General features: G+C 40.2%; 1 protein-coding gene across 21 annotated transcripts in view; it reads left to right on the forward strand.

Moving 5' to 3' along the window:
• Nucleotides 1–12,923, forward strand: part of ASPH (aspartate beta-hydroxylase) — a 204,157-nt gene that overhangs the window by 51,045 nt on the left and 140,189 nt on the right. For 14 of the 21 annotated variants that reach the window (XM_021089315.1, XM_021089319.1, XM_021089324.1 and 11 more), the window contains one exon: nt 11,650–11,742. The exons of 5 other annotated variants lie outside the window; for them this stretch is intronic. In XM_021089315.1, coding sequence (XP_020944974.1) covers nt 11,650–11,742 — 93 coding nt within the window. Of the gene's footprint in view, nt 1–794; nt 4,320–11,649; nt 11,743–12,923 lie in introns of those variants that run through there. 2 more of the 21 variants (XM_003125613.5, XM_003361106.4) reach the window with 1 other exon arrangement.

Below are 12,923 nucleotides of genomic sequence, written 5' to 3' on the forward strand. Positions count from 1 at the left end.
GAAGCAGGAAAGGAGTTCTTCTTGTCATTTTAGATGCTTTATGTAACAAAGTTTCATACTCATTATGGAAATTGTATTTTTCTTAACTAAAATTTTTCATACCTTTTATTGGCATATATCTTGATTTTTCTTAGCTTTTCATTTTGCATTGTATTTGTTTCCAAGGAATGTAAACACAAATAGTTTAAGGTCATAATTTTTTGTTAGAGCTAAAGATTTTTAAATTCTTTTTATTTCCTTTATTGGCCGCCTCCACGGCATATGGAAATTCCTGGACCAAGGATTGAATTCGAGCTGCAGCTGCAACCTGTGTTACAGCTGCAGCAATGCTGGATCCTTAACCCACAGCATCACAGTGGGAACTCCCTAAAATTATCTTTTTAAAAATGCTTGCAAGTTATGGAAAATTTGTTCTTATGTTACCAGTGTTCCTTTAATTATTATAGCTGTGAAATGTGAGTTGTCAACGCTTTGTATAAATACTCCCTTTATGGATGGACTCATTTTATTAATATTGCATGTTAACCTTGTTTTGAGCCAACTCATACTATATTGCAAACTGGAAAAATATGACTGCAGGTTTCTAGCGTTTCTTTTATAGTTGATACTTTATAGAGGTAGCTCTCTGTTTTTAGCCAAGTTAAAACTAGGGGATGAAAGTCACTTTTTGAATGATCATTTCATGTGAGGGAGGAGATAGGGAAAAAGACAATACTTTTGCACTAAGTTGCTGTTCTGTGAATTAAGAGATGCCTGCAATAAACATTTTTTCCTTTGATTGGAAAACCCAAAAGTTAAAGAACTCACTAAAGAAGAGCTCAAGAAAGAAAAAGAGAAACTTGAGTCAAGGAAGGAAAGTAAGACTGAAGAGAGAAAAAGGGGGAAGAAAGAAAAAGAGGATGACCGGAAGGAGAAGAGAATTACGGATTCAGGTGTTTCCAGGAAAGCGTCTCCTAGGGATAAAAAGGACAGAGAAAAGGAGAAAGTGGGGCCGGATAAAGGTGCGAAAGCCAAGGAAAATAGGAGGAAATCAACCACCATAAAGGAAGTTTCTGGTAAAATGGCACCTGGAGGCAAAGATGATAGAAAGGAAGGGAGAAGTTCTGCCAAACACGCTCACCCAGCCAAAGGAGATAACCAGAAGAGAAGGCACTGAAGTTCTAACAGCATCATCCCAGGAAATGGTCAGAGTCTTCATCCTGATTCTGCTGCAGGGCATGGAAAACTCACTGTTGCTCTGGTTGGGGAAGAAGTGCCATTTAGCCACTGAATGTCTTTATTGGTGCTCAGCAAGAAAAGTCTTTGAAATTTAAGTACCTTTCTCATGCTTCTAAATGTAAAAGATGAAGCTTTGTGAAAATATGTCCTTAAAACTGTGATGTAATTACAACTGTTTCTATTAACATATTGATCCTGTATGCAGGTAAACTGTATACGTATAACACGCATTGTAATGACTGTATTAATACAGAATATTTTCCTTGGAGTTACATAAGAATATTAACATTTTAAATAGTATTTACTTGCAGAGTGATTTATAAGTTTTCGGTAAGACACATACTCAGGTAGGTAGGAAGTTCTCTTCTTTCTCAGTCAGCTGTTGTTCTGCTTCCCTCCTTCCCCTTCCTGCTTCCCTGCTTCCCTCTCTTGCTCACCTCCCCTTCCTTTCTCCACCCCCTTTTGTGTCTCTGTCTTCCGCTCCCCTCCCCCCAGCCTTTGCCGGGCCCCTCCCCAGGCTCTTTTGAGATCACCTGCCTCATCCCCTCTTCCTCAGGCTCTTCCACATCCAGGGTTCCCGTCTGCGTCTTTCTCCTTTCTGTCTCTCCTTCTCGATCTTTCACTATCTCTTTTACCTCCTTTTTCACCCCTCCACGCCTCCTCGCTCTTCACCCCTCCTCCATGCCTCTGCCTTTCCAGCCATCACTCCCCATCTTCTCCTGCCCCCCAATCAATACTTAGTGTTTACTGTGTTCTGCAAATTCTAGAAACAGTCATGGATAAAAGAGGGAATTTTATGTAGAAGAACAATTTTAGAGCACTTATTTACTGTATCTTCACAGACTCAAAATAGTTATAGAAAGACTTTAATTATCTCAAATTAGCATATACTTTCATTTTCTATCACACCGTTTATCAGTTAGGTTGGTGGAATGGCATATCTTTTTCATATTTTATTGTATCATACTTGTGTACCATTTCTAAGGCAGTGCAAATTTGAGACCTAACTTATAGATCAGAAGTGAGTTCCAAAAATATTTAATAAAATGAAATTTCAACAAGAAATACAGTCCTACAAATGGTTTGTGCTGTTCTGCATGAAGTCTTAAATCTCTAATTGTGACTGCTGGTGTCATTCAGTTACTGAATTTGATAAGAGCAACCTGATTTGTTGTAACAGAATCCTAAGTGCTGTCACAAAAAAATTTATTTTATTTTTTTAAATAATTCTTCGACGCTTTTTTCTATGGAGAGCTTTTAAAGACAGATTTTGGCATAATTAAAGATAATTTTGAATCAGAAATGATTAAGCATTAAGTGTGAAATTTTCTAAAAGTATTGTGCACTTTTTTTTTTTTTTTTAATGTGCGGGCACCACCTTTTACTGCTTAAAATCAGACACGTACATTTAGTTGACAAAAATTCCAACTGATGCGATAAAATTATACAGCAAGGGGGCAAGCCTAGAGAGTTTCTAGTCGAATATCTAATCTAGTCCTCTCATTTCATTGTTTAAAAACTGAGACCCAGAGAAATTGTCACATGTGTTCCCTTGGGGTTTCGTTATGTTGATCAGTTAAGACATGGTTGTTTTTATGGATTGATTGTAGGAGTACAACCAGTTTATGGCTCATTCTCTTGGCAAATATGGGGCACTGGCTTGAGGGGAATAGGTCCCAAGTATAGAGCTCTTCCTTCCTAGCTTTCTTTTCAAATTCTGGGTCTTCTGATTTCTACTTGACTTTAAAGGTGGTCCTTATTGGGCCCCAGACACACCTTTCTCCTTTAGCCATCCTTGGGCAAGGTGTAGTTTTCTTGGATGGCCTTGAGAAAAAGAGTCCTGGGCAAGTCCCCCTGTCCTGCTCGGTCCTGGAAGCATCTGTGACCATCCTGCAGTTGGGGATGGTTGGTCTTCCCAGGCTGGCTCCTGTGGATAAAACTTTGGGTGTGGGGTGAGGGAGTCCCTCTGATGCCACATAAAACGTTTCCTGCAGGAAAGAGTTTCTGGGAGAAGAGGTGGGGGAGAACAGGACAGAACAATGAGCAAAACTATGTCTACCAACTACATAAAATTACAGCTTTTTATATCCTGATGTTAGCTCTTGCTAAGATAAATGGATTGATTTTTTAAATTTATGTACCAGATTTTAAGTGTTCATTTCTGTATAGATGGCTTTTCCCCCCTCCCTTGCAGAAAAAGGCAGAGAATTATAACACTTATTAAGGGCATTCTAATTTTGCTTAGGTTTTGGAAGGACGCTCAGTGGCAGTGGGTCATGAAGTATATAGATGCTAAATTCTAAGAAAATGAGTGAAAAAAATTTAGAATAATCCTAATCACTGTAAGCATGTAAACATTTTCTGTTGCTACGTAGTAAAGCACTAAAGCACTTGGAAATATTTTAGTTTTGTCATTGAGTTTTCCTTTGAATATCAGCTCCAGAATTGACTTGAAACTTCTCTGCTAAAACATTAAAAATATTTCAGGAGCTCTTGTGAACTGGGAATTGGCTTGCTTGCTTGCTTGCTTGCTTGCTTTCTTTCTTTCTTTCTTTCTTTCTTTCTTTCTTTCCTCTTTCTTTCTCTTTCTTTCTTTCTTCCTTTCATTTTATTCAGTAAATAAAGGCTTTAAGTGAATTTTTTTGCGGTCAAAGTCACACTTTACTCAGCTGCATTGGCCCTTACTGTTCACCTAAAAAACTTAATGCAAGATCTGCTTTTGATCATGGTTGATGGATTAAAATTATGCTTGCTTTCTCAGTTTTACTCATTTTTTTATTCAGCACGTAGTATTTCTATATTCTGGGGCTTATTATTATGTAAAAATCATTAAAACCAGAAATGTCACTTTTTTTAAAATAAGTTAACTAAAAACAGGGACAAAAACTTTATAACGTGAAGTAGTTGGGAGACAGAAAAAGTCCTGAAAAGTGAAAATTAAATACCGAGAGTATAAATTAATTTTGTTATATCACCAACATGTTATTTAATCTGCGCTAAGAGATAATACATGGAATTCTAAAACTTGGTATTATTGGTGTAATTTTCCTTAAACTTTGTATGATTGTGTCCCCATGTCATAAAGACGGTCTATTTTACAGAAAAATATTTGAGAGCCTATCAGTTTTTCCAGGAATCTCTTATCCTTTAATGTTCAAAATACTTGAGAAGCACTTCATCCTCGATTTTTTTTCCTTCAGTTGCTGTGATGTGTAACTTCTGTGTTTCATTGGTTAATGGCTTGTGTGTGTGAATTTCAGCTATTTCTAACATCGCTTGTAATCAACTATTTGAAATCTTTTTTAAAATTTATTTTTTTCATTTAAAAATTTTTTTATTTTTTTAATTGTATGGCCACACCCATGACATATGGCCACACCCACAGCATATGGAAGTTTCTGAGCCAGCTCTGATTGAATCTGAGCTGCAGCTGTGACCTATGCCGCACTTTTTGCTGGACCCTTTAACCCACCGCACCACATAGGGGACTGAACCCGCGGCTCTTGCAGCAATAAGAGCCACCGCAGTCAGATTCTTGACCCACTGTGCCACAGCAGGACCTCCACTTTTGTTTGTTTGGTTTTTTAAATAATATTTTAGTTTTACTTTATGGGTGATTTGCATTATGTATAGACAGTCCACTCTTCAAAATGAGGGGGAGACTGGTAAAGAAATCGACATAAACCATGGGCGTGAAAGTTGGAGTTAACCCTGGGGAATTAATTCTGCCAGTGATTGGCTCATAGAAAGTGTGTCCTGGTGTTGTGGCCATGCTCCTTTGTCACTTCAGAGGTTCTCATGATGATTACTTGGGTAATAAGGTCTCCCTGTATATACTGCCTGCACTAGGAAACAGGTCATAGACAAGTATGATTTTACGTGTCAATAGTTTAAGTGCATTGTCATATCATTTTCCGTGAAATGGGTCTGATGATTTTGACTGTGACTTCTGACTTGAACTCTTTTCTCCTGTGTCCTGCACTGTTCCTTCTGTACATGCAGTCAATGACAACTCTCCAAATTGATTACTCAGGTTAGTTCACTCGAATATGCGTCTTGGAAATGCTGGTTTACCTCACCTTTCCCTCAAGGTGCTATGGAAACAGCTGGCATTACCTGTGCACGAGCAGCTGGTACGTTGTTGGAACTCATGCTTCCCTTTTCTCTGGCAGAATAATGGGAAAATTCTACCAAGCTGTTTCATTCAGTCGTCAAAAATGTAGACGCGCTTGGGCTATGATCCCATTCCTGCTTTTACCAGCAGATTGTGAGACAAATACTTATCCTTTATCCTTTGTGACTTACATGTCTTTGTGGAATGGGGGTACTGGCCCCTGCTTTGTTCTACTGAGATCATTGGGGGGGGCGAATGAAAGTCATTCTAAATGTTACTTACGTATGTGTAAAGGCACAAGAATGCTCAGTTATTTAAAGGATACAGTTACACATGGAAGGACAAGATGTGAGCTGTAAAGGCTAGTTACGAAGAAACAAAGTATAGCCTTAAGTATTAGGCATAACAATTCTAAATTGTGAAAAACTTACTTATAAGTTTGTTTGTCCTCAGAACACATTTTCCCATAGAAGTGGTTTTATGGTCTTTGGAGGTTTTCTATTCCAGTCTGCAAAAATCCATTTAATCCCTAATGTCCTGTTTTGCAAGTCTTGGTGTAAATATATTTCTGTGGACAAGGCATTCATCATTCTTCCTTCGGATATTAGGAACACATGTAGTTTGACTTCTAAGTATTTTCCAGAATTCTTTTGGTTATATTCATTAAAATTAGCTTATATGGACTGAAAACATGGACTGGCTGACTTAACTGTAACGCTCTGGGGAGAGTTGTGGGGTTTGTCTCTTGATTGTGCTCAGACAGTGGTCTGGATCCCTCTCTCCATCTTTGGACTCTCTGAGGGTGGCCTTCTTTCTCAGGCAGCCTGCCCTGGGTCAGGTCCATTCCCCACCCCCCTCATATTTATCCCTAATCCTTACAGAATGAGGGGAGGGAGCGGGGATGGGGTAACAGAGCTGTGACTGCAGGACCACAGGCATGTAAGTGCCACCTTTCAGACTGTGGAAGGATGGGAAACCAGTCCCTCAATGAGAATCGGTGTGCTTTTACTGGAAGAACAGGAGTAAGGTGGGTGGGGGGTGGGATAGGTGCCGGCTGGCCACACAGTGAGTGTTTATACCCTGCACTTCATCTGCATCAAAGGCAGCAGCGGCTCATGCAATTGTTTTCCTCTTCTCTTCTCCTCACCTGATGCCTCATTCCGCTGCTGACTGGATCTCAAGGGTTGGATGGAATGAGCCCGATGGGGTATCTCGGAGTTAGAGCAATGGAAATAGCGAGAACCCATCCCAACCCTGCTCAGCCATAACTGCAGACAGCTAAAAGAATATAAGAGAATATTTCCATATGATAAACACTATCACTTAGTTAACAGGTGAGTTAGGTTTATTTTGTCGTTAAACTCTTTACATCCTCCAGGTTCTAGTTAAAGAGAAAGTTGTTCTCAGAAAACAAGGGTGGATATCTCCTGAGACTTTTTCTCATGAAAATCTTGTTTGAGGAACTCAGATAAAATCCTCAGAAACAATCTTGTCGTCTCATAGCCCGCTCCCTTCATTTGCCTGAGGATAAAACAACATGAACTAGATGGGAAAATGTGTTCTGAGGACCAAGCAAACTTATAAGTAAGTTTTTCACAATTAGGTTTCAATTTTTTTTTTTTCTTTCTAGGGTCGTATGTGTGGCAAATGAAGGTTCCCAGGCTAGGGGTCGAATCAGAGCTGCAGCTGCCGGCCTTCACCATAGCCCCGGCAACTCGGGATCCCAGCCAGCCGCATCTTCGACCTACACTGCAGCTCAGGGTAATGCTGGATCCATAACCCACTGAGCGAGGCCAGGGATCGCACCCGCATCCTCATGGATCCTAGTCGGGTTGTTACCACTGAGCCACAATGGGAACCCCCAAGTGCCTTAGCTTTTATGGGCTAGGTATATGAAGCCCTATGAAGCAACACACTCTGTATAATCCTTTTGCAGATTTTGTTGAGGCAGCAGTTTGTTGGGGTTTTTTTGTCCTTTTGCCTTTTCTAGGGCCGTTTCCGAGGCATATGGAGGTTCCCAGGCTAAGGGTCTAATCGGAGCTGTAGCTGCCGGCCTATACCACAGCCACAGCAATGCGGGATCTGAGCCGCTTCTGCAACCTACACCACAGCTCATGGCAACGCCGGATCCTTAACCCACAGAGCAAGGCCAGGGATCGACCCCGAAACCTCATGGTTCCTAGTTGGATTCGTTAACCACTGCGCCACCACGAGAACTCCAGAGACAGCAGTTTGTGTCTAATTCTTGGAAAAAGTGAATCCTTGACTCTCACTCAAGTAAAGGCCTTGGTGAGCCGGGTGGCCAGGACCTTGCTGATGCTCAGGCCTGTCCTCCGCAGCGTGCTGGCCACCTGGTCCTCCTCACTCCCGAACCTTCCTGGCTGAGGAAGGTCCTACTTGCTGGTCTAGAGCTTTTCCTGCAGACTCCTCCCCAGTGTAGCTCAGTGGCCACATCCCTGACTTTGTTCAGGGGTCTGTCCCAGTCTTAGCAGTGAGTCATTTCCTTGTCAATTTCTCATAAATAGTCCCACTCCCTTTCCCTAAGGGCCTGCCACTTCCCCCTCTGATATACTCTAAACAATTCCTGTTTCTTACCTTTTTAATTGATCCCTTCCTATGGGAGGGAGGGGGTTTGTGTGTTGGTTTCCTATAAAACAGTGCCTTGCATTAGTGAGTGCTAAATATTTGTTGAACGAACGAATGCAACATGCATTGTAGTCGCTTTTAAACTGTTGGGGGTTTTGGGGAAGAAAGTCCGTTCTTTCACCTCATGATCAGCTGTGGTTGGGTAGCACTGAACCAAGTAAGCTTATATTGGGCCAGGATAATTGTGTCAGATAATCAAATTTACTATGAGTTCAAGTGCTTTTTTCTTTTCCTTTTTTAAAAATATTTTATTTTTTAAATGTAATTTTATTGAAGTATCATTGGGTTACAGTGTCGTGTTAGTTTCTGCTGTACAGCAAAGTGATTCAGTCATACAGACACACATCTCCATTCCCATGTAGGTTATTGTAGAACATTGAATAGATTTCTGTGTGCTCATTTCATTTACTTTTGGCAACTTCTTCCATTTTCACTTACGATTAGAGGAAAAGTGCTATTTATTAACCTAAACTTAAAAAAAATTTCTAATGTATCGGATGCACCCCAAAAACTAAAACCAAGGTATGTTTTAAGGGAATTCGTTGGTTTTCCACATCATACGGAAGCTGCTGTGGTTAACTTGCAACATTCAGTCAAGCCTGGATAATTACTATCCAGCAAGTGTGGTCCTCCTGCTTCCCTTGCCCGTTTAGGAATGGAAGCGGGTTCTGGTTTTGACGATTACAATTGAAAGGGAAGAATTCTGGGAGCTTCCAGGCAAGACTTCCTCAAGCCTAAGAAGGAAGCAGAGCAAGAGGTGGTCCTTTCTTCTGGACACCATCTTGCTGAAAGAGGAGCTTGCAGCTGGAAAAGCCCCGATTGTGGCCTAAGGATGAAGCCAGTGCTGAGCGTGAGCCAGCTGCCTCTGTGCTTCTTGTGAAGTCAGATAATAAACTATCTTGCTCAAGCCAGTGTGAGTTGGTGTTTTGTTATTTGCAGCCCCAGGAACATCAAAACTGCTACATTCATTTCATAACCCAAATTCGACTAGTTACTTCAGTGCTACATCCTTGCCGTGTGAACCTCGTAATAAATCCAGTTTGAATACCTTTCCTTTGCGTGATATGTATTTATTTTTCTAAATTTTTGTTTACCTTTTGCCTAAAATCTTGTCTGAGATATGGATTTACCACTGTTTGGGGAACATTTATTCATGGATTCATGGACTAAAATGGACTTGGGTGACAGAGATCTTTTTGTAGATGCCAGAGTAAAAGCTTCCATATGGTTATCAAAACAATAAGAATTATTCCAGAATGTGTTTTTCTTAAATAGTAGAAAGTTTATAAGGGCCTAGGGAAAAAGATGTGTTAATATGATCTTCAGCTTCTTTGAAATTTATAAAATAGTTAATTTCTGCATTGATTTCACCTCTGAAAAAGAGCTGCGACCAGGTACCAGTAAATTTACAATTCCGCTGCCACTCTGGACAGAAAAGAAAACTGCTCCATGTTTTCTCTTGTTATGTACTTTTGCTTTCTCCTGTTGTTTATCACTGTTTACAATTTCATTTTTAGAGACAAATAACTCCCAGCTGATTTAAAGAAAGCCAGTTTGTGGGTCTGGATATTTATGAACTCATAGTTTTGCAAGCACGTTTAGCATCCAAATTTTTTCAAATAAAACTTTTTTTGGAAAACCAATTAAAAATGGGATTTTCAAGCAGCTTAAATCTTTAGTTTCATGGGGAAATATTTTACTGCTTATCGAACCCGTGGAGCACAGTTTGAAAACCTGCCATGGATGGGATTAGTGAAGAACCTGGTAAATTTTCATCCAATCTGAGATACTTGTGACAGTGAAATAATGATTCCAGGACAGCAGACATAAACAGGGACTGTCCGGGAGAGTCAGGTCCATGGACCACAACGGTGGATGCTGCCAGAGCACACGTAGACTTCTCTTTGGTAAATAGTAGTAGGAAAATTGACAAGCACCCCTCCCCCACTTCCGTCCTCTATAGCCCTAAGCTGTTTGCAGCTGGAACCCTGGCTCTGGCAGAGTCTGCAGCCATTTAAAGAGCAGAGCAGTTGCACCCTGGGTGTGCTCAGCCCTTCACACGTGCTTATTGAGCACCTGCTCTGTGCCAAGTGTTTTCTCAGGTGCTGAGAGTGTAAAGATAAATGATTGATTGTGACGACTCAAGGTTCGTCCTATTCATTCAGCAAAACTTAGCCGTGAATAGGTCCGTCCATCCCTGTTCCATGAACAGTCAGAGATGTAAGCATGGGTTGTTTAAATGAAAAGGACATGGGAGAGTTCTCAGCCCTCAGCTTGGGATTTGAAACATGATGCCTTTTGATAGTTACCTCCTGCCCCCCTGAAATGGATGGAGCTACAGTTAGGGTCTCTGCCTAGGTGTGCATGCTGTCTCTGGAATCTGCTTTCTAGTTAGGAATATTGCACAGCTATGTGTGTTGGTGTCGGGTTTTCTAAAGTTAGGTTTTTTGGATAAATTGTGTCAGAAATCAGTGACTAGAGGAGATTTAAATGATGAGGTGGGGAGTCCCTCGAAGCTCTGTTTCAGTGTCTTTTTAGGATTTGGAAAAGGAAAGTGGGCGTATGTTTTTGTCAATGAGAGAAAAATGAAGAGATACAGAAAAGGGAAAATAAAAAGAACCAAAGAAGAAGTATTGAAATGAGGATTTCGCAGACTATCATACTATATCCACACTGAGTTGTGGAGAGGTGCTTAAGTTTAGAAAAGGCCTCTCAGTTCTGTGCTGAACCTTTTCAGACATGCACGCAGAACACATGCTCTTTAACAGCAGATCTCAGTACAAGATTCCCTGTGGGCTGGCGAAGAGCCGAGAGTTTGGTCAATGGAATTGTCAGGCTCTTGACCATCTGATTTAGGTTTCTAAATAATTGTATTTAATTTAGTTTATATTTTAATGGGCTACATATGAAAATACCAAAAAACTAGCAATGTTATAGATTTTAGACTATCATGCACTTCAAAATCAGCTTTCTTGTTAATTTACCCTGATGTCTTATTTTACTTAAAGGCTTAAAAAAAAAAAACAAAAGAACTTTATTTCCCCATGTTTTTTAATGGAATAATAGCTCATAAGTGTTACCTTTAGAAGATTGTATATAGTGAATTACGTATGGTTTCCTCCCATGTTTAACTACAGTTTTTAAGAATAATTGTATATAAATCAAAACATGGAGTGCAGGCTTATAAATAACAGTAGGATTCTGGTGCATCTTAGTTGTCTTATTTCTCAATTCAGAGTTCAAGACTTAGAAGTTAATTAGTCACTTATGAACACAAGGGGAGCTTGAACTCATACTGAACTTATTTTGGCAGGTTCAGACCTGACTTTTTGTTTTGGTTTCCTTATTTTTTTTATTTTTTATTTTTTGGTGACTTTATATTTTAGAGATTCATGAATATTTAAACAATGATTTGTTATTCTTTTTTAAAGGAGAGTTTATTTAGGCAAAGAGATGTTGAAGACCTAGGTGAAATTAAAGAACAAACTATTTTCCTACTTGAATTTTTAAGCATATCAACATTTTCATGTAATATAAAGTCTAGGAAAACGAGTTACTGGCAGTTTTGATGAAATGTTTGAGAATATTATTTTGCTTGGTTTAACATCAAAAAAATTTTTTTTTTAAAAATAAAAAAAACCCTTCAGTTAACTTTGTGAATAAAAATGCAGGCCTTAAAGAAAGATCTGCTCCAAAGCCAACAATCCCACCAGAAGAGGCCGAGCCGTACCCTTGGCTGGAGGATCAGGTTCTGGAGGGGCCAGGTAAGCATTCCTCTGATGCTGACCAGATGCACCTCAGCTGCAAGGTAGCCCAGATAGTGGTGTCCAGAATCATGTTTTACCCATAATTTTGTTTTACAAAGTTTGCATAATAATGAAATACCTTTTATTCTTCTTGTCTGAAATTTTGTAGTAAACCTAATTTTTTTCCGAGAAAAAAATTTACACAGGATTATTTTAATTTTTGAGGTCAAGAATCAGGAGTTCCTGTTGTGGCGCAGCAGAAACAAATCCCACTAGGAACCATGAGGTTACGGGTTCGATCCCTGGCCTCGCTCAGCGGGTTAAGGATCACCGTGAGCTGTGGCGTAGGTCGCAGACATGGCTCGGATCTGGCGTTGTTGTGGTGGCTGTGGCATAGGCCAGTGGCAACAGCAGCACCGATAAGACCCCTAGCCTGGGAACTTCCATATGCTGCAGGTGCCGCCCTAAAAAGCAAAAAGACCAAAAAAGAAAAAAAAAATCAAAGGCACAGAGGGTTGCTCCTGGGCTATCATAGTTAGAAACATTGTGAGCTATGTTCCTTCATTCCAAGTCCAGGACTACTGTACCATATTATATTAAGAGTGAAATTAGACCTGTACTGTACACCAGTTTTGTCCTCTTTCATCACATTGTTTAAAGTAGTTCCCAATCTTTTTTTTTTTTTTTTTTACTATTTTAGAGCTGCACCTGTGGCGTATGGAGGGTCCCAGGCTAGGGGTCGAGGGGTTGAATTGGAGCTGTAGCCACAGGCCTACCCATAGTCACAGCAATGCAAGATCCTAGCCTCTTCTGCGTCCTACACCACAGCTCATGGCAAAGCTGGATCCTTAACCCACCGAGCGAGGCCAGGGATCAAACCTGCATCCTCATGGATCCTAGTCGGGTTCATTAACCGCTGAGCCACCAAGGAAACTCCCCCAGTCTTTTTAATATGAGTCTGCTGTCCATAGCAGAAGACTTCCTAGGCCTCCACATGATATCTGTGAAGCCTGTTTTACATCTGCATGAATTCATAGATCAGTTCAGGTATTTTTTTAGTTATTCAAGGGGCTGTGACCCATAGGATGAAAACTGCTGAACTCTCTTAATAAATGGGTGATTCTATTACTATCATTTCCTTTTTATGCTTTGATTTTTTATGACAAAGTACTATTTAATTTCTGCACATGTTTCCCTTC

Source organism: Sus scrofa, chromosome 4 (genome assembly GCF_000003025.6).
Source record: "Sus scrofa isolate TJ Tabasco breed Duroc chromosome 4, Sscrofa11.1, whole genome shotgun sequence".
In the NCBI taxonomy this organism is placed as follows: Eukaryota; Metazoa; Chordata; class Mammalia; order Artiodactyla; family Suidae; genus Sus; species Sus scrofa.